At 36.2% G+C, this 23,114-nt stretch overlaps 1 protein-coding gene across 1 annotated transcript in view; it reads left to right on the top strand.

Moving 5' to 3' along the window:
* The window catches only part of FBXO33 (F-box protein 33), a 33,660-nt gene extending 16,718 nt beyond the window's left edge, over positions 1-16,942 (top strand). Inside the window, exons 2-4 of the mRNA XM_046009476.1 lie at positions 12,144-12,254; positions 12,772-13,457; positions 14,905-16,942. Coding sequence (XP_045865432.1) covers positions 12,144-12,254; positions 12,772-13,457; positions 14,905-15,176 — 1,069 coding nt within the window. The 3' untranslated portion in view covers positions 15,177-16,942. The remainder of the gene's footprint in view (positions 1-12,143; positions 12,255-12,771; positions 13,458-14,904) is intronic.
* The last annotated feature ends 6,172 nt before the right edge of the window (positions 16,943-23,114 follow it).

Here is a 23,114-nt window from a genome sequence, read left to right as displayed (position 1 = left end):
TACTCTAATACCAAACCTGTACAGACACCACAGAAAAAGAAAACTACAGCCCAGTATCCCTGACAAACCTAGGTGCAGATATTCTCAGCAAAATGTTAGCAAACTGCGTACAATGATACATTAAAAAGATCATTCAGCACAATCAGGTGAGATTCATTCTCAGGATGCAAAGATGGTTCAGTATTCACAATCAATCATCATCATAAACCACATCACAGAATGAAGGATAAAAGTCATATGGTCATTTCAGTAGAAAAAGATATTTGACAAAATTCAACGTCCATTCATGATTTAAAAAAAAAAAAACTTTCAACAAAACAGTGTTAGAGGGAACATACCTCAACATAATAAAGGCCATATATGAAAAGCCCATAGCTAACATCATCCTCGGTGGTGAAAAACTGAGAGCTTTCCCTCCAAGGTCAGGAAGAAGATAAAAGGTGTCCACTCTCACTGCTTTCTCCAACATAGTACTAAAAATCCTAGCCATAGCAATCAGACAAAAAAAAAAAAAAAAAAAAAAAAGAAATGAGGCATTCATATTGGTAAAGAACAAATTAAACTGTCAGTACTTGCAGGCAACATGACACTATGCATAGAAAATTCTAAAGATTCCATCAAAAAACTACTAGAAGTACTAAATGAATTGAGTAAAGGGGCAGGATATAAAGTTAATGCCCCAAAATTGGTAGAATTTCTATATACTAACAATGAAGTTGCAGAAAGAGAAATTTTTTTAAAAACAGCACCATTTATAGTTGCACCAGAAAGAATAAAATACATAGGAATTAACCAAAGAGGTGAAAGACCTATACTTTAAAAACTATAAAACAGTGATGAAAGAAATTGAAAATGACTCAAAGAAATGGAAAGATATTCCAAGCTCATGGATTAGAAGAATATCAATATGTTTTTACCCCAAAACAATCTACAGAGTTAATGCAACCCCTATCAAAACACCAACAGTATTTTTCACAGAACTAGAATAATACCAAAATCTGTATCAAACCACAAAAGACCCTGAATAGCCAAATCAGTCCTGAGAAAGAATAACAAAGCTGGAGGTATCACAATTCCAGATTTTAAGTTATAATACAAAGCTGTAGTAATTAAAGCAGTATGGTACTGGCACAAAAATAGATACCCATGAAAAACCCATAAATAAACCCACAATTATATGCTCAGTTAACCTTCAGCAAAGCAGGAAAGAATATCCAATGGGGAAAAGGTAGTCTTTTCAACAAGCAATGTTGGGAAAACTGGTCATCTACATGCAAAAGAATGAAACAGGACTATTTTCTTACACCAGTCACAAAAATAAACTCAAAATGAATTAAAAGACCTAAATGTGAAACCTGAAACCATAAAAATCCTAGAAGAGAACACAAGCAGTAATTTCTCTGACATTAGCCATAGCAACGTTTTTCTAGATGTGTCTCCTAAGGCAAGGGAATAAAGGCAAAAATAAACTATTGGGACTACATCAAAATAAAAAGCTATTGCACGGGTAGGGAAGCCATCAAGAAAACAAAAAGACAACCTACTGAATGGGAGAAGGTATTTCAAAATGATACATCTGATAAGGGGTTAATATCCAAAATATATAAAGAACTTAATAAAACTCAGCACACACACACACACACACACACACACACACACACACACACACACACACAAATCCAATTAAAAAATGGGCAGAGGACCTGAATAGAGATTTTTCCAAAGACATACAGATAGCCAAGACACATGAAAAGATGTTCAACATCACTAATCATTAGGGAAATGCAAATCAGAACTGCAATGAGATATTACCTCATACCTGTTAGAATGGCTAAAATCAAGACAAGAATGATAAGTGTTGGTGAGGATGTGGAGAAAAAGGAATCCTCTTGCACGATTGATGGGAATGTAAATTGGTACAGCCACTGTGGAAAACAGTGTGGAGGTTCCTCAAAATACTAAAAATACAAATACCATATGATCAAATAATTCCACTTTGGGTGTTTATCTTAGGAAGATATTTTTTTTTCTATTCATTCCCCTTTGTTTATTGCAGCACTATTTACAATAGCCAAGAATTTGAGGCATCAGAAGTGTCCAGCAATAAACAAATGGATAAGGAAAATGTGATGTGTGTGGGTACACAGTGAAGTATTTCACAGCCATAAAAAAGGAAGAGATCATACCATTTGAGACAACATGGATGAACCTAGGGATATCATGCTAAGTGAAATAAGTCAGACTGAGAAAGACAAATACCATGTGATTCTATTCATAAATGGAATCTAAAAGAAGTGCATGAGGAAACAAAAGGCAAAATCAGAACTGTAAATACAGATGGTTGCCAAAGGGGCTTGGGCATAATGGGTGAAGGGGAGAGAGAGATAAAAGTTTACATTTATGGAATGAGTAAATCACAGGGTTAAAAAGTACAGCATAAGGAATACAGTCAATGATATTTTAATAGTGATGTAATGGGACAGATAGTAGCTATACTTGTGGTAAACATAGCATAATGTATAAACTTGTCAAATCACTAAGTTGTACACCTGAAACTAATGTAACACTGTGTGTCACCTATACTCAGATAAATATATTTCTTTTGTGAATTCCCAAGTAATGTTTGTTTGTAAAATAGGATATTTGAAAAATACAAGAAAAATAAAGTAAAACAATTGACCGGCAAACATGATGTATCTTTTGCAAAACTGGAATAATAATCCATGTGTGGTATTGTACCTTTTTCCTTTAATATTATATCTTGTTCATTTTTCACATCATCAAAATTCTGTCATGCACTACAAAGGTAAAAATCTAGAATACTGACAATACCAAATACTGGCAAAGATGTGGAGTAGCAGGAACTCTTGTTGCTAGAGGGATGCAAAATGGTATGGCTACTATTTAAAAAAAAATGTTGACAGTTTCTTAAAAAACTAAACATACTCTTACCATACAATCCAGCATTTGTTCTACTTGGTATTTACTAAAAGGAGTTGAAAACATACTTCCACACAAAAACCTGCTCACAGATGGTTATAGTGTCTTTACTCATAATTTCCAAACTTTAGAAACAATCAAGATGTTGTTCAGTTGGTGAATGTATAAATTAACTTTAATACATCCAGACCGTGGAATATTTAGCATTAAAATGAAATGAGCTATTAAGGCATGAAAAGACATGGAGAAACATTAAGTGCGTATTACTAAGTGAAAGAAGGCAATCTGAAAAGTCTGTATCCTGTGTGGTTCCAACTGTTTGATATTCTAGGAAAGACAGAACTGAAGACAATAAAAAAAATCAGTGTTTGCAAGAGGTGGGGAGAAGAGAAAGACGAATAGGCAGAGCACAGAGGACTTTGAGAACAGTGAAAAACTCTGTACGATATGATAATGATGGATATGTGTCACTATACATTTGTCCAAACCTATAGAATGTACAACACTAAGAGTGAGCCCTAAGTTAGACTATGGACTTTGGGTGATTATGATGGGTCAGAGTAGGTTCATCCTTGCTAAAAAATGTACCATTCTCATGAGTGATGTTGATAATGGGAAAGGTTATACACATGTAGGGTAAGGAGGATATGGGAAGTCTGTACTTTCTGATCAGTTTTACTATGAATCTAAAATTTCTCTAAAAATAAATTTTAAAAGATAGGCATATGTGTGTTTAAAATTCTGCTCTAAAATATAACAGTATCAATAAAGTATCTTCTGGTTCCAGAGAAGTAAACTCCATAACCCAGAGGATGATTAGCCCTAAAATTGTTTATATTGCAGATACTTTGTGTATTCGTCCATAGCATGAAGAATTAGTTGGTTTTATTTGAAGGAAAAAATCAGATTTTAAAATGCCGGGATGTAATTATGACTGTACTCTTAATAAACAACAACAACAACAAAAATTTAAAAGTTTTACAAGATTTCCACCCATTTCCCAACTGGAGTCTGAAACAAATGACCCTCAACTTCAGTTATACTTCTTCACGTTTATAAATATTTTCATATGTAAAGGGCTCCTAGTCAGAAACCGAGAAGACTCTTCTTCATTACAAAAAAAAAAAGCCAATATTGTTAAAATGTCCATGCTGCTCAAAGCAGTTTACAGATTTAATGCAACCCCTATCAAAACACCAAAAGTATTTTTCACAGAATTAGAACAAATAATACTAAAATTTATGTGGAATCTTGAAAGACCCTGAAGAGCCAAAGCATTCGAGAAAGAATAACAAAGCTGGAAGTATCACAATCCCAGAAAAAAAGATAAACTACAGAACTGTAGTAATCCAAACAGTATGCTACAGGCACAGAAATAGACATGTAAATCAGTGGAACAGGACAGAGAGCCCAGAAATAAACCCATGATTTTAAGGTCAATTAATCTTCAACAAAGCACAAGGATATACAGTGGGGGAAAGACGGTCTCTTTGGCAAGTGATGCTGGGAAAACTGGACAGCTGCCTGCAAAAGAATGAAATTGGATCACTTTCTTACACCGTACACAAAAATAAACTCAAAATGGATTAAAGACCTAAGTGTAAAACCTGAAATCATAAATCTCCTAGAAGAAAACATGGACAGTAATTTCTTTTCAGCCACAGAAATAGTTTTCAAGGGGCTCCTGGGTGGCTCAGTGGGTTAAAGCCTCTGCCTTCGGCTCAGGTCTTGATCCCAGGGTCCTGGGATTGAGCTATGCATCAGGCTCTCTGCTCATTGAGGAGCCTGCTTCCCTGTCTCTCTCTCTCTCTCTCTCTCTCTGCCTGCCTCTCTGCCTACTTGTGATCACTTCTGTCAAATAAATTTAAAAATCTTAAAATATATATATTGTTTTGAATACGTCTTCTCAGGCAAGGCAAACAATAAACTATTGGGACTACACCCAAAAAAGCTCTTGCACAGTGAAAGAAACCATCAAAAAACAAAAAAGACAACCTCCGATAATGAGGATATTTTCAAATGATACATCTGATAAGGGGTTAATATTCAAAATATAAAAAGAACTTATTGAACTCAACACCAAATAACCCCAGATAATCTAATTGAAAAATGAACAGAGGACCTGACTAGACATTTCTGCAAAGAAGACATACAAGTGACTAACAGATACATGAAAGGATGCTGAAAGTCACTAATCCTCGGGGAAATGCAAATCAAATCCACAATGAGATAGTCACCTTACCCCTGTCGGAAAGGCTAGACTTAATAGGACAAGAAATAACGAGTGTTGGTGAGCATGTGGAGAAAGTGGAACCTTCTTGTACTGTTGGATGAAATTTCCTTAAAAAATTAAAAAACAGAATTACCATATGATCCAGTAATTCCACTACTGGGTATTTATCCAAAGAAAATGAAAACACAGATTCAAAAAGATACATGCCATCCCTGTGTTTATTGAAGCATTATGTACAATAACCGAGACATGTAAGTAACTCAAGTTCCCCATCAGTAGATGAGTGGATAAAGAAGTGATGCATACACACAGCCATAAAAAAATGGGATCTGACATTTGCAACAACATGGAGGGAACTAGAGGATGTAATGCAAAGTGAGAAGTCAGAAAGACCCATACCATGATTTCACTAATATGTGTTTTTAAGAAACAGAACAAATGAGCAAAATAAAAAGACAAAAAAACTCAGATTCTTAAATACAGAAAACAAACTGGCAGTTGCCAGAGGGCAAGTGGGTAGGGGAATTGGTGAAACTGATAAAGGGGATTAAGAGTGCATTTATTGTGATGAGCATAAGTAATATATAGAAATGTTGAATTGTTTTGTTATATACCTGGAACTCATATAACACTATGTTTTTTTTTTTAATTTTTAAAATTTATTTATTTGAGAGAGGGAGAGAGAGCATGAGAAGGGGAAGGGTCAGAGGGAGAAGCAGGGAGCCAGATGTAGGACTCCGTCCCAGAACTCCAGGATCATGACCTGAGCCTAAGGCAATCCTTTAACCAACAGAACCACCCAAGCCCCCTAACACTGTATGTTTATTATACTTCAGTAAATAAAATGGTTTTCTCAAATAAAAGTAGAAAATACTTAAGACTTCCATTATTATGTTAACCTTATATACTGAGTTATCTGTGAGAGAACCCAAGAAAGTAAATTTGCCCATTTGCTTAGATTTTTACATAGGTATTAATCAAGAGTTTACCAAAAAATACAGCCTGAAAATATAAAAGTAAATTGTCTTAGGGGCGCCTGGGTGGCTCAGTGGGTCAAAGCCTCTGCCTTCGGCTTGGGTCGTGATTCCAGGGTCCTGGGATGGAGCCCCACATCAGGCTCTCTGCTCAGCAGGGAGCCTGCTTCTCTTCCTCTCTCTCTGCCTGCCTCTCTGCCCATTTGTGATCTCTGTCTGTCAAATAAATAAATAAAATCTTTTAAAAATAAAAAAGTAAATTGTCTTACAAAATCCTAAATGAAGGGGAAGGTATGTGCTATGGTGAGTGCTTTGAAGTGTGTAAACCTGGAGATTCAGACCTGAGCCCCTGGGGCTAATAATACATTGTATGTTAATAAAAAATAAAAAATTATATTTTAAAAAATCCTAAATTAAGCTTATCTTGTGAGCTAATGTGAATATCAAAACAACAACAATATAACCACCTTAAAGTACTATATTTAAGAGGTCTTATTTTCTTTGAGGGGTTAACTGAGAAGACAATAGACAGTCCAGCATTTTTGTAAAGAAAAGGTATGGCTAGGATTTTTTGAGGATAATAAAATCTCATATATATATATATATATATATATATATATATATATATATAATCAAAGTTCTTTAAGAATTTCCAAAGTAAAACATTTTAATTTCCACCCAAAACTGGGAAACTCCTTAAGCTGAACATTTTTGTTGTGGTAGTGGTAATTGATAACTAACTGTGACATGGGTTGATTGAAAAGTGGCATTTATGATAGAAAAGTCCTTTTACTGGAATTTGAAGACTTACCAACAAAATTGACAAACACTCAGCACTTTAGGCTCAAAATAAATTAGGTATTGGTTCTAACATAAAAGTACTTAATTTTTCTTCTCCTTTTACCTACTTTTGTGGGCAAGATTTCAAATATGATTAAAGTATCACCATGTTTAGAAGAAGAAATTAGGTGTTGCTAATAGGATTTTGTCTTTTTAAATAAGTTAAAAACTTTTATTTCACACATAAGAAAATTCCAGTCAGTGGATTTTTCGCATTGCGGACACTTGATTTCTCACTTAGTGCTCTATCAACACTACTTTTATTTCTCCTGACCAACCCTTTAAAAATTTGGATAACATTATTCTTGCTGATTATAATGTTGTTTATGTTGATTGTCTCAATAAGTGACACTAAGTACTTCATTCAGACCAGTGTGGATAATACATGAAAAAAAGAATTATAAATACTTAAATATATGTGCCAAGCAAATGTAATATTTAACATTTTTGAGCATCATTACTTAACACTGTGAGCTTCACAATGAGCATTATTTGGTAAATAGTTTCCAGCTAGGGAAAGCTATTGGGCTGAGAAGGGTAAGTGTGACGCGGGACTTAAAATGAATGGATAAAATCTTTCATATACAATTTTGTAGTGGAATTGTCAAGTTCATTTTCAGGTAATATTATCTAATTATTTGATTACATACGGAAGCACAGAGTTGTGGTCTGAATGATAAGGAATTTTGAATGGCTTTGTACCTGAAGAAATTCAGTGCTGCTTGTCAATAAAATTTAAGTGCTTAAGAAAATGACATTATATGTTTATTAAAAAAAAAAAAATTTGGAAGGGGAGGCGATCCATAAGAGACTATGGACTCTGAAAAACAACCTGAGGGTTTTGAAGGGTCAGGGGTGGGAGGTTGGGGGAACAGGTGGTGGGTAATGGGGAGGGCACGTTTTGCATGGAGCACTGGGTGTTGTGCAAAAAGAATGAATACTGTTATGCTGAAAAAATAAATAAAATGGAAAAAAAAAGAAAATGACATTACAAGAATATCTTAGTGACAATTGAAAAGGAAAGCTGAGATAGAGAAAACTTTTATGTTCTAGATTCAGTAAATCTAAGTACCAGCTGTGAAACAAATTATTTGGGGCAATGTTTTATTAAACTCTACTTTTAATTTTATTTTTTTTTTTAAGATTTTATTTTTATTTATTTGACAGCGAGAGAGAGATCACAAGTAGGCAGAGGGAGAGAGAGAGGGAAGCAGGCTCCCTGCTGAGCAGAGATCCCGATATGGGACTCGATCCCAGGACTCTGAGATCATGACCCGAGCCGAAGGCAGCGGCCTAACCCACTGAGCCACCCAGGCGCCCTACTTTTAATTTTAAATGCTAGTAGCTATAATGAAGATATCATCACCATTATGCCAAGAATTGTAAAAATGTCAAAACTTTTTATTAATAGTCTTGGCTATTAGCCGTGATCGTGAAAGACCATTCTTCTGCTTTTGTTTTTTTAATTTATGAGGACTTTAGTATTCCATGACTAGGAGATAGGTGCATTTTATTTACCACATATAGTTCAGCAAAATTAAAATCACAGTTCATTAAGTGAACTCTGTTCCATTGTGGCACCTTGATAAGTAGAAGTCTTTGATATTATACTTAAGGAAGTCTGGGGACTAAATGGATTGAAGGAGTAGAAAAAAGAAGAGATTAGAAGACAAAAGAGAGGATAGATGTCTTGGAGAATGTGGATAATCTCTCTCCACTGTAGCAGAGACAGCACAATGCAGGAAAAAAGGAATTACCCAGACCTTGATGTCAGTGATGTAGATTGAAATATTTGGGAAAATTTAAAAAACAAACAAACAAAAAAAAAAACAGCATAGTATTCTTAAATTCTGCAGGCCTAACTTATAGTAAATAAGTGGAGAAAACTCGCCATTTAGAGGAAATATATAATCCATGGTTAATTTCATTTCCCCTGCCCATATGTTTTTCCATTCCTGTTTCTCTCAAGAGAATGAGAAAATGAAGATTCCCTCCTCCTAGGGTAGGACTTGGTTGTGAATCAGACATAGCTGGCAGGCTGCATAGGTCTGAGATAGAAACAGTGGGGATTAAATATGATGTCTTCAAAAGAAATGAGTTACAGTAAATAGAAAGAAATGACATCACGGGTGGAGAAAGGTGGCTTATTTGCTCTATTCATTCAAAATGGTTGTCCTCTTGATCATTTTACTTTTTTTCAGGTTGTTGGATTTGATTTGTATTTGAGTTAATGGGAGAAATGGGGGAAGACCGTGGGTTTGTCTATGTCTACTTTATATCTGTAACATATATTAGCAGTATAACCACAATGTGTTTGGAGTTGTAGGATTTTTGCTTAATTATGGATAACATTTTCTTAAGTCAACTCCTACTTTTTTATAGTTAAAAACTAGTCATTGGTCTTAGAGTTAGAAAGAAAGAAAGCTGAAAAATGGTGTGGACCTTCTATTAAGTATTTTAACCATAAGAGCAGTAGTATTAGCTGTATACCCTTAATTATATTTCTGCTGATGACAGTATGTTTTTAAATGAAGCTAACCAGCATACTAGAATATGCATATTATAGTCTTTAGAGCAGTACTGTCCAATAAAAATATAATATAGATTACACATGTAATTTAAATTTTTCTAGTAGTCACATTAAAAAATTAAAAAGAAATTATGAAATTAGTCTTACTATATTTAACCCAATTTATCCAAATATATATAACCAATATAAAAATTTAATGAGATTTTATATTTTTGTACTGTCTTCCAAATAATTTTTTATACTGAGAACACATAGGTGGGTAGTCAGAACTGACTTCCCAAGTATTAGTAGCTATATTTCCTATATTGAATGATGCAGATTTAGAATATGATAGGAAGAATATTACTACTATGATAATAATAATTTAGGTTGGTTCCCATCTATCATGGGTCCCTTAAAAAGTCTTTGTATTTGTGAAGATTTTTTTATCAATATCTTTTCATAAATAATAAATTTAAATACTTTTATGGGAGTATCTTGGTAGTAAATTTAGTGAAATATTTTCTGCTCACCTGGTATTTATCGTCTTACTAGTCTGTGGGAATCTATGAAGAAGTGATTCTAAGCCCTTTGAGGTGCTAATAACCTTTTACTTAGTCTTTTTTTCCCTTTAAGGCAGATTTTGTTCTGTTTCATAAAAGAACTCCTAATAGGAAAAACAAAGTATTGGAGGACATAATTACTTGGAATAGCTGTCAATATCATAAATTCATCTTTAATTTCCCTTTACAAAGAAGATCTATCCCGAAGATAACTGTGTTATTTTTTTTTTTTTATTGAAAACATTACCCTTAAAATAATGTCCCACATGATGTGATTATCTTTCCAAAATCTATCGCAGGCCCACCTCCCCTTTTGTATCCCTTTTGTATCCCATTATTCTCATTTAATTATGGTCTTGATTACAATTTGTATCTAGGTAACTCTTGAAATTACCTTCTCAAAGTATTCATTTGTTTAAAAAATACTCATTCAACACCTATCTTGTGCCAAAAAGTACTGCCAGGTTCTTAAAAGAAACAGGAGTTTACCCCTCTCATGAGAAAGGTAAGAAATCACAGTAAAGCATATTAGTTTAATAAAAGCATTTTACAAGGTGCCTGGGTGCCTCAGTCACTAAGTGTCTGCCTTGGGCTCAGATCATGATCCCAGAGTCCTGGGATCTAGGCCCACATCAGGTTCTCTGCTTGGTGGGAAGCCTGCTTCTCCCTCTCCCACTCCCCCTGCTTGTGTTTCCTCTTTCTCTGTGTCTCTCTCTGTCAAATACATAAATCTAAAAAAAATTGTGTTCTCTTGTGTTCTCTCTGTCAAATAAATAAAAATAAAAATCTTAATTAAAAAATAGTAGGTAGCCCAGTATAACTTCTTTTGAACCACATTTTGAAGGATCTCATTGTACCAAGCTAGCCATTTGCTTTTTTCTTGTAGCCAATAGGGTGTGATCTCTTAGGGATTTTTAATCAAGGCAATACTCAAGTTTGTGTACAGCTATGATCCAGGAGCATTTCTACCTGCCTAGGAACCTTTGGGAGATAGCTGTTTGTACCCTGGGCAGACACATTAACATTGGTCTAAATGGATCCTGAAGCAGCCCTGTGAACCACCTCCATCCCCACTCAGCCATGCTCTAGGGCAGTCTCATCTAGAAACCCAGCAGGTCGCATATCTGTCAGTGCCCCTGGAGACAGACCTGCAGAATGTGGTCCCAGCTCTGGACCCTGAAACAAGTCTGACACTCAGTTCTAGCCCCTCTCAGCTGCAATCCTGGGCACTCCTGCCCTTCCTGGGATCCACCCAGTGGCAGAACAGGGATCTGACAAAAACCACTCCTGCCCACACACCTAGTAATAGGCCAGCTGTCCGCGGAACTAATGACATTGTCCCAGCACCAGCCCTACTGACCAAGGACTCAGAGGCAATCCTTACCACTAGGACACCAGACAGGATCCACGCCTGCCCAGGTGCCTGGTAAGAGGTCCACAAACCATAGACCCCAATGCAGGCCCAGCAGCAGCCATGTGACCCGGCCTCCGTCCAGCTTGACTGTGGTCCTAGAGGCGATCTCATCCGTCTGGAGACCCAGTAGGAGGAGATCGTTAGCAGCAGAAACCTATCTATAAAAATTCAAAGAAGTGTTTGTTCCTCCAAATAAAAACACAAATTCAAAGCTACAAAGATCATTGAAAATCAGGTACACGTGGACCCACCAAAGGAAACTAATAAAGCTCCAGTAACCAACCCCAAGAAAATAGAAATCTATGAATTGCCTGCCAAATCATTCAAAGAAATCATCTCAAAAAAAGCTCAGTTACATGCAAGAGAACACAGACAACTAAATAAAATCAGGAAAACAATGCATGAACATCTTTCCATGGTCATTGAAATACTGATTTTCTGAACTGAGCATACAGCTTAATGTAAAACCTCAGTACTCATTCTGTAAAGCTTTTACTACTCCTGTATTATGTTGCTTTTCATTGTATGTTAAAGCAATCTGAAAGTACTTAATTGGATTTTAAATGAGTTATAAGGTGGAAACTTTTGTAGGTATCCCTTATACAGTTCTATTTTTAATATTTATATTTGTATATATTAGACAGTCATTTTAAATTGCTTTTTTTTGTAGGAACCTCCAGAAGTTTAGCCTTTTTGGAGACATAAGTGTTCTACAACAGCAAGGAAGTTTGTCAAATACATACCTCAGCAAGGTGGATCCTGATGGCAAAAAAATTAAACAGTAAGTTATATGGCTAGTGGAAGGGGGCTTATATTAATAATAATTTAAGTTCTTTCTGAGAAATTGTAAGACACAATCAGGAGAGTAATGATATTTTTCCCAAAAAATGTGTTCTGTAAACTGAAAGTGTTTTAACTATGAAATATCCTATTCCACATCATAAATCTTTAAGATAAATCAAAGACTTTGCTGGGTAATTATTGCTATTTAACAATGTTACTTCTCTCCTTGCCTTCATTGTAACATAAATTGTATATCATCACTCTTTTCTACCATAGTGGTACAAAATGCTGCTTTCATTGGTTGAAGAACTTATTTTTGGATGTCTAATACAGTTTATTCATTATATTTTAATGTGAATTTAAGTAGTATGTATGATAATGTTACTTGTGGGTTGAATTGAGAGAAAATGAATCTCAACATTCCATGCCATTTCATTGCCCAGTTTCAGAAGTCAGTGTTAAAAGATTAGCGCTAAATGTTAACAGGATCATTGTGGCATGTGTTTTCCATACAGAATTCAGCAGCTGTTTGAAGAAATACTGAGTAATAGTAGGCAACTGAAATGGCTGTCCTGTGGGTTTATGCTGGAAATAGTAACCCCAACATCACTGTCATCTCTCTCAAACTCTATTGCCAACACCATGGAGCACCTGAGCTTGCTAGACAACAATATTCCTGGTAACAGCACCCTTATCACCACAGTCGAACTGGAGCGATTCGTGAATCTGCGCTCACTTGCCCTGGATTTCTGTGACTTTACAGCTGAGATGGCAAGAGTCTTAACTGATAGCAACCATGTGCCTTTGCAGCGACTGTCCCTCCTGGTCCACAATGTTTCCGTGATGCACAAGTCTCTGGACAACATGCCAAATGATGAGCATTGGAAAGCCTTGTCACGAAAGAGCACCAGCCTTCGGGTCTACATAATGGCCTTTGATATCAAGAGTGAAGATATGTTAAAGATTCTGAAACCCAGTATACCACTAGAGAGGATTCATTTTGACAGCTACATCACTTGTGTTTCAGGAGCTATTGTTGATCTTATATCCAGGCAGTATGATAAGTTCCTCACTCATTTCATACTAATGAATGATGTGATTGACACGTCTGGTTTTCCAGATCTTAGTGACAACCGAAATGAAGATCCATTGGTTTTATTAGCGTGGAGGTGCACAAAGCTCTCTCTTCTGGCAATTCACGGTAGGTGATTTTTGTTCAGTTTGTTATTTATATCTAAAACATCTTAAACCAGCAAAAAGCACTGACATTTGTAGTGTTGAGTAATCTAACAAGTTGAAATGCAGGCTTTTATACTTTAAAAAATATATATATTTTATTTATTTATTGGGCAGAGATCACAAGTAGGCAGAGATGCAGGCAGAGAGAGAGGAGGAAGCAGGCTCCCCACAGAGCAGAGAGCCAGATGTGGGGCTCGATCCCAGAACCCTGGGATCATGACCTGAGCTGAAGGCAGAGGCTTTAATACACTGAGCCACCCAGGTACCCCGGCTTTTATATTTTTTAACTTATAAGATACACCACTTACAAGGAGAAGGTCATATTTGCACTCTAAGTGTTCTGAGCCACCCAGGTACCCCGGCTTTTATATTTTTTAACTTATAAGATACACCACTTACAAGGAGAAGGTCATATTTGCACTCTAAGTGTTTTGTTCCAGCTTCCGTGTTGGTTTTTTCTTCCACCATGGGATTGATGGTATTTCATGAGAGTGGCATTTGAAATTAATTTATCTAAGAAAAGTTACATATCTACTTGCAGTAGATACATTTCTTCCTCTTATCACAAGATCTCTTAAAAACATAATACAGAAGGAAGAGAAAGTATGATTTCTTGCTTGCTTGCTGCCTCATCTTCTAGATTCTAGATATTAACATATTAATTTGTATATTTTTTTAAGTGATGATTCCATTGATTGGGTATATGCCTTTTTCTTACTGGTGCCTTTCATCTTAATATTAACTATCCTCATTTAGAGAGAGTTTCTCTTCTGCAGAATACTTTACTTCCTTTTCTGGAACATGTAAGACATTTACAGCATACAAAATGGACTATTAGTTGTGTTTCCTTATTTTTTAAATATCTTTTAGCCGGCATTAGCGCAGGAAGGTATGTGTCTTGCTTTTCAAGTTTTGCTTTATAATTTGGCCAGTCATCAGAGATAGCAGCAGAGAAATGCATTTCAACTTTTATAAGATTCCTCAACACTATATATTAAAGATTAATTTCAGCCAATCTAAGCTCTTTTTTTCTTACAAGAAATACAAAATGTTACAATCAGCTAAAGCTCCTATATCCATTCCCCTTTATTCCTTCCCAAAGTTTATCCATGACTCTTTAATACTTTACATATTTTCTATTGGCAATTAACTGTTTAAAGTTTTGCTTCTTTCTTTCAGCATCTACCAATTCACCAGCCACAGTGATGTTGTTGGAAACAATAGCAAACTTAGTCTTTTTTTTTTTTTTTTGGAGCTAAACAATCATACTTCCTTTTCCAATCTCGGTATATTTTTAAAGGAAAAGGACCAAAGTGGTCAGTGAGATACAAGTTTGTGGAAAAGACTAACTTATCAAATAGAAAAAATAAATTACAAGGAAATGACAGTGCTTGTCTTTTATTTTGAAGGTTACACAGTGTGGGCGCACAACCTCATTGCCATTGCTCGTCTTCGTGGCTCTGATCTAAAAGTACTTGAAGTCACTGAAGAAAGCATTGATTTTGACCAAGGTGAACTGGCCGACCAGGATGTGGATCCAGTGCATAACCTTATTGAGCAGGTATCCCTGGGCCTGGGTCAACCTTGGCATGCGGTCATGGACATCGAATCACTCAGTGTCTTCACTGAACCGAATCGTCATTTTTACAGAGAGATGCAAAGCTTCAGCGAAGACATTTAGCTTTTTTTTAAATGTACAATTCCTGTGGTTACATATGCAAGTAGGGTCCTATTATGTTTTTTTTTTCAGTAGTGTGACTTAATCCCTTTGTGCTGTGTTTAATCAGTATTAGCTTTATAGAATTATATATGTATATTCTACTTCTTGATCAAAGAACGTAGTCGGGTATTGGTTTAGAAGTTCAAAGTGACAATGTGTAGGGCTTTCACGGTTAATGGACTTGTTATCAAACCTTAAGGATATACAACCGAAGGTTGTCTGAGGTTGCTGGCTAACTTTATTTTTCACTGAGTTACTCTGCCTTTTGATGTTTTTATTCTGTGTGTGTCAGAGTTCAGAGCTCAGGAGCCAAAATATTTTTATACATATACAGATATATATCCATAGCCTGGTGGATTTGTATGCAATGCACTGCATTCATGCTTGATAGCATTTCATTAATTTTTTTTGAAATGGAAGAAGGAAGGATAATATGATCCCAAATGAGTGATATTTAACAGAAAAGCCAAGACTTTAACTTTTATTACATATATAATAGTTGATATCACCAATTACCATTCTGAATTTTGTGTATTAGGTTAGAATACTGCTTAATCCTTTTTTTAAAAAATGCATTTACATAAACATGAATACTGTTAGACTTTTTTTTTAAACTGTATCTGACATAATTTTATTCATCAATTACATTATACATTCAAGTTAGCTTTTTAGCCCAGATTTCAAATAGTGGAGGAAGAAACTGTATTCCAGGGTAAAACCTCCTTAAAAGAAAATAAAAAAACAGAGCCGTAAACACACATGCTTGCAAACAGACATTAGTCGTGAAATCCCTAGCAACGAGTCACTGGATTTTTCTCTGTCAGCGCGCGTGTCAGCTGCCAAAGAATAGACTTAACTGAAGAAGTGCCCACATGCTGGCAGGGGCCGGCCCACTCTGGCCAGCCAGATACTGCTAGATTGTAATATTTAAGGTCGAATTTCGACCTGTGGTACACAGCTGTGCTGTGGCTCAGTCAGCAACCTCAGAACTCTGAAAAAACAAAACAAAAAAAAAGAAAAAAAAACCATGCACCTGTTTCACTGTGAATAGTGAATGTAAAGGAAAGAAAGGAAGAACTGAAAGCTTGTTCTATCACAGGTATGAGCTGCTATGATACATGAAGAACATTCCATGAAGTATGTTTTAAAACCTTGTTATATCTGAGAGGCTTTAAAAGCCGACTTAACTGTTTCAGGGCAACCGCGGTACAGACGTGGTCTCTGTGAGACTTCCACCTGACCCCAGTTTTAAGTGGTACGAATGTTGTGCATTTAATGTTAAAGGACAGTCTGCAATAATAAAGTAAGTAGCCAACGTGGGTGCCCAGCAGTGCTGAGACCTGGCTGCTCTATTGTAAGCTTTGGAAACACAATTTATGCAACAGATGTCCAGATATGATTCTATTTATGGAAAAAGTTTATATGTATTTTACAAATGGTTTTACCATCTTATATTAAAATGACCTTTTGACAGGTGTGCACTGTTTTGTCTCCAGTGAGCACATACCATGAGGATTTTATATGTACATCAGTAGTGTGAATCCACTGGCACAGTGTGTGTAAATGCCAGATGTGGTGAGATTTTATCTTATAAATGTGATCAGATAAAATAAATCCTGACAGAAACTGTAAGGAAACCAGCTGAATGTTTGACCTGATGACTGATGTTGTATGGTTTATGTTAAATGTATATTCTTTTAATCAATGAATAAAGCATTAAAAAGTGACCATTGTAATATATTTTATTGTATACAAAGCATGACAACTTTTAGTGTTAAACTGTAATAATCCTTTATAATCATGTTAGCTACTATTTTAGTCTGGTGCAGCAAAGCTTAAATTTGGCAATATTTCATAAAAAGTCCTAGGTTAGGGGCACCTGGGTGGTATAGTCAGTTAAGCATCTGACTCTTGATTTCGGCTGAGTTCATAATCTCACGGTCCTGGGATCGAGCCCGAGTTGGGCTCCATGCTCAGCAGGGAGTCTGCTTGAGATTCTCTCTCCCTCTCCCTATGCCCTTCCTCCCCCTGTTCACTCACTTTCTCTCTCTCAAATAAATAATTTTTTTTTCAAAAAAGTCTCAGTTTAAATAGTTTGAAGGGTTTTATGTGTTTTAACTAACTCTGGCAAAATACAAGCTTAAAAGCAAACAGTAGACTGGTTATTGCAAAATTCAAGTGTATTATGCATTAGAACATTATTGATATAGTAAAACATAATTTATAGGCTATAAGAACTTTCTACAATTCCTATACTGGATGCAAAAATACTTTAGTATGCCAGTATTAAATAGTTCATAAACTCCCATATTGCTTTAGTTTGGCTTTGTAATCTCTGTTCTTGGTTGTTGAGACAAAAGCTATCAGTTATAAGATAGAAAATGGCTCTTTTCCTTCATCTGTCTTTCCCTAATCATTGCAGACACTGACTCTTCTTCCAGACACTGCCTCCTCACCTTTAAATAATCTGGTATCCGGGGCGCCTGGGTGGCTCAGTGGGTTAAGCCGCTGCCTTCGGCTCAGGTCATGATCTCAGGGTCCTGGGATCGAGTCCCGCATCGGGGTCTCTGCTCAGCAGTGAGCCTGCTTCCTCTCTCTCTCTCTGCCTGCCTCTCTGTCTACTTGTGATCTCTCTCTCTGTCAAATAAATAAATAAATAAAATCTTAAAAATAAATAAATAAATAAATAAATAAATAATCTGGTATTCATCAGCTTCCTTGTTTCCTAGGCATATCTAACTCCTTTGGGTGAATCAACATGTTTGTTATGTAAAATACAAAAATAGTACCCAAAATGTATGAAAAAAGAAAGCCTATTAATGTGTGTGAATAGTATACAAATGACGGTTGGTACAGTAAAGCACTAAACTGGGAGGCTCAGCATCCGTTACACTCTAAGCTCTAACTCCAATGCTATAGAGCTTTAGCATTAGAGTCATCTGTAAAATGAGGAATTGGACTTGATTACCTAAAACTCTACTTTAGATTCAGTTTCCTCATCTGTAAAATGAGGGATTGGACTTGATTATCTAAAACTCTGATTCTTCCCTAAAAGTTTTAACTGTTGGCCTAACGGCTCAGAGACATACATAAGATCATCTTTGAAGAAATGTATTAAATAAAACATTTTCAAAACATAGCTCACTAAACTATATGAGGTTTACATAGCTAAAACTGCTTTCCCATTTCCCCCACCACCCTAGGAATAAAAAAGATAGGGAGTCAGTGAGGTGGATCTTGGGAAGGACAGACAGTGTGCTTATGGCTAAACACAGATTCAGAAACTAACTTGCTAGGGCCTTACAGCATGCATCAGATGGGATCTTTATGAAGCCAGTAACATAAAGTGATCCTAATGGAGTAACACACAAGCAGGGATGAATAATATACAACCATCAAACTCCATCATCTTTATCAAGGCTTCCCAACCTTTTCCATCCCCTGACATATACCGAAAATATTGTACAGCACACTGGTATAAACTGGAAAAAAAAAACTGTGCAGGGAGAAAATAATTGTTTTGTTTATTACATAACTGATGAGACAAAATGCAGAGAATTGGGGGAAATACTAAATTTATATAGAACTTTAAAATAAAATCTTGTCAGTTTTAACTGATAACCTCTTCAAATTTTTAACATTGCCACCAATGAGAAACACCCCACAAATAGGTGGTAATTTTTAAATTTTTCACAGCCATTCAAAAATTTATGCTGCTGAAATTATACTTAAGAAGTCTTAAAAAAAAAAAAACTAGAGCCGCCTGGGTGGTTTTTGTTGGTAAAGTGTCTGACTTCAGCTCAGGTCATGATATCAGGGTCCTGGGATCAAGTCCCATGTCGGGCTCCTTGCTCAGTGGGGAGCCTGCTTCTCCCTCTGCCTCTGTCTCTCCCCTTGCTTGTGCTCTTTTTTAAGTCTTTAAAAAAGGTAACATCTCTGAACAAAATGGTAAAGTTAATGTTGAGATTTCTTATAATGTGAATTAATTTCAAATTCAAGTGATTTTTCATTAAGGTATTTCAAAATCATGATGAAGCTCCCACACAACCCTGCTGCTAGTTTAGCCACCACTCAGAGCACACATCAGTCACCAACAGACAGAAATACCTGATTTCTGTGAAAGTAGTTTAGAAGCCTGCAGGGTGCCCTCCTCCTACCCCTCAGGTCCAAGCCCCTCACAGCCAACCAGCTACATCTGGAAATTCACACCTGGGCCTTCTTACCTGCTCCTTGGACACCTAGGACATACTTCTCTAACAGCTTCATAGACATTCCTTGCCTGTGATGGACAATGGAGTGTCTGCCTCTCACAGGTGAGTAGTGAGTGCCCACAGCTGCTGTGTGTGCAAGGCACAGGGTCAGACTAGGGTCCACTCTATCTGCGCTCCAAGAAGAAAATGAAAGCATCAGGAGGCACCCAGCCAGGGATCCTAGCCACCCCAGATTTTATTTGTCAGAGAGAGAGAGAAAGAGAGCCTAAGCAGAGGAAGCAGCAGGCAGAGGGAGAGGAAGAAGTGGACTCCCTGCTCACCAGATGCGGGACTCCATCCCAGGACCCTGGGATCTTGACCTGAGCCAAAGGCAGATGCTTAACCGATAGAGCCACCCAGGTATTCCTGTAATTTTTTTATTTTAGAAAGTTGTGTTCAAATTTTTTTCTCCTACATTTAGTTTTTATACAAGATAAATATGTAACTGATCAAAGATATGTCATTGGTCAGGAAAATACATTATCTTCAGAACATCTGTATACTCTAATGGAACATTTAATATGTTTTAGAAAAGTTTTCATAAAAGTTGGTTAAAAGAAGTCTGTGTTTAAAAAAATGGACTTTAGGGGTGCCTGGGTGGCCCACTCAGTTGAGTGTCCAACTCTTGGTTTCAGCTCAGGTCATTATCTCTGAGATTGAGCCCCGCATCAGGCTCCACTTTCAGTGCAGAGTCTGCTTGAGATTCTCTCCCTCTGCCCCTCCCCACCATGCTCTCTCTCTCTCTCAAAAATAAAAATAAAAAGGAATGAGCTTTAATCAGAAACATCCACTTCAGTGAAATTTTCTGAGAAAACACTAAATAAATTACCTAGGAAATACTATGATTGGCATGTGCTGAATTGTGTGCCAACCATTATTTTAATCATTTCACTAGAAAGTACTCTATTTAATCCTCACAGCAACCGTGTAGTATGTATCACCCCCATTTCACATATGAGGAAATGGAGGCACAGAAAGGTTAAGAATCTTGTCTAAGATCATAAAATTAGTCAATGGTAGAGCAAAATTTAAACCTAGGTGAAGGGACCCCAATATTATACGACTCCTACCACTCTTTTTTTTTTTTTTTAAAGATTTATTTATTTGACAGATAGAGATTACAAGTAGGCAGAGAGGCAGGCAGAGAGAGAGGAGGAAGCAGGCTCCCAGCTAAGCAAAGAGCCCGATGCGGGGCTCGATCCCAGCACCCCGGGATCATGACCTGAGCTGAAGGCAGAGGCTTTAACCCGCTGAGCCACCCAGGCGCCCCTCCTACCACTCTTAAATACTACAACTATACTATTATTTGACAGATAATTCGGTTTTCAACTTAGTTTTTCAAATATATAGACATCAAATTTTAAAGTCCATACTCTTCATGTATCAGTATTCTTGCTGTATTTCTTGAATTGTGTTAACTGCCCTTGGTATATTTCAGCAGGTGTGTGTGTATCACCAATTCTATTGAATCACAAAGCAATAGAATAATTCATGCAGGAGGTATAGGATAATTTATGTCTGGCACATACAACGTATGTGGTGTATATGTGTGAAAAGACACTGAAAATGTAAATGCACTATACAGTCTGTGTATAATTTTTATTTCACTCTTCTTTTTAAATAGAATAATTATACAGTTAATATACAGTTAGCCTTCGTACTAGCAAGAGACAGGTAGGATCACTACAAAATTAAAGCATTCACTACCTTGTAATTCTAATTATTTGTGGAAGCTAAGAACTTTACTTACCTGGGAATATGAATATACATATATCTATCTCTGTCTATATATATATACACACACACATTATCTTAGCTATGTTTGTGAACCAATTAAAGGCTAGTTGTAGGTTTTTTGTTTACATGTTATTAGTTGCAGACTCAATCATGTTTTCTACTGAATTAATAAAATCAACAGACTATTTTGATATCTTGCAGTTGAAGGGATCATCAAATTAACAGACCCAAATTTTTCAGACTCATTTCTTCAGATTAATATTGTTAAAATGTCCATACTACCCAGTGATCTACAGACCCAATGCAATTCCTAATCAAAATTCCAATGGTATTTTCCATACAAATAGAAAAAAAAATCCTAAAATTTCTATAGAACCACAAAAGACTCCAAAAGGCCAAAAGGAACTTGAGAAAGAACAAAGCTGGAAGCATCACACTTCCTGACTTCAAACTATTTTACCATGCTATAGTAATAAAATTAGTATAGTATTGGCATACAAATAAACAACATATTCCAATGGAATAGAGAACCCAGAAATAAATATATTCATATATGGCCTATTAATTTTCCTCAAAAGTACCAAGAATATACAGTGGGGAAAGGACAGTCTCTTCAAAAAATGGTGCCGGAAAACTGGATGTTACCATGCAAATGAAGAAAACTGGGCCTCTGTCTTGTACCATAGATAAAAATCAACTTGAAAATGGACTAATAACTTGAACATAATACACCTGAAATTATAAAACTCCTAGAAGAAAACAAAGTGGGGTAAGTTCCTTGACACCGGTCCTGCAGTATTTTAGATTTGACACCAAAGCAAAGGCAACAAAAGTAAAAATAAACAAGAAAAACTACATCAAACTAAAAAGCTTGTGCACAACAAAGGAAACCATTAACTAACAAAATGAAAAGACAACTTATGGAATGAGAGAAAATATTTGCAAACCAGCCATTTAATAAGGGGTTAGTATCCAAAATATATAAGGAACTCATACAACTCACTAGCAAAAAACCAAATAACCCAATTAAAAAATGGGCAGATTGGGGCGCCTGGGTGGCTCAGTGGGTTAAGCCTCTGTCTTCAGCTCAGGTCATGATCTCAGGGTCCTGGGATCGAGCCCCTCATCAGGCTCTCTGCTCAGCAGGGAGCCTGCTTCCTCCTCTCTCTCTCTGCCTGCCTCTCTGCCTACTTGTGATCTCTGTCAAATAAATAAATAAAATCTAAAAAAAAAAAAAAATGGGCAGAAGATCTGATAGACATTTCTCCAAAGAAGACATATAAGTGGCTAACAGATACATGAAAAGATCCTCAGCATCACTAACCATCAGGGAAATGCAAATCAAAACCACAATGAGATACCACATCTGTTATCCATTATCAAAAAATAGGTAACGAATGCTGGTGAAGATAAGGTAAATAGGGAACTTTGTACACTGCTGGTGGGAATGTAAACTGGTAGAACTGCTATGGAAAAATAACACAGAAGTTCCTCAAAATATAAAAGCAGAACTACTATATGATCCAGCAACCCACATCAAGAGTTTATTTTTCTAATGACTTTTCCATTTCTAGACATTTTATTTGATTCTCTACAATTACATCTTGGCCCTTTTTATACTCTTCTTTGTAAAGTCTTTCAGTCATTCTTTTCTCTCTCATGTTATTTTAAAATATACCATAAAATCACATTCAGATTCTTTTGCTCATTTATTTGGGTTGCTAACTTTCCTGTTGTGTCTATTGGTTTTCCCTCAGGGGCACACGTATTTTTTTATTGTGAGCTCAATTTGGGTAGAAAGTATAGGCCTCCACAAGTCATGGACAGTGAAAGTAACCCTACAGTGCAGCTTCTGTCAAGTCTTCGGAAGATTTTATATGCAGTCTGTAGTGCTCTTTTAAGAGTCCTAGCT

This window comes from Meles meles, chromosome 6 (assembly GCF_922984935.1).
Source record: "Meles meles chromosome 6, mMelMel3.1 paternal haplotype, whole genome shotgun sequence".
Taxonomy (NCBI): Eukaryota; Metazoa; Chordata; class Mammalia; order Carnivora; family Mustelidae; genus Meles; species Meles meles.
This window is presented reverse-complemented; position numbering and strand designations above follow the sequence as displayed.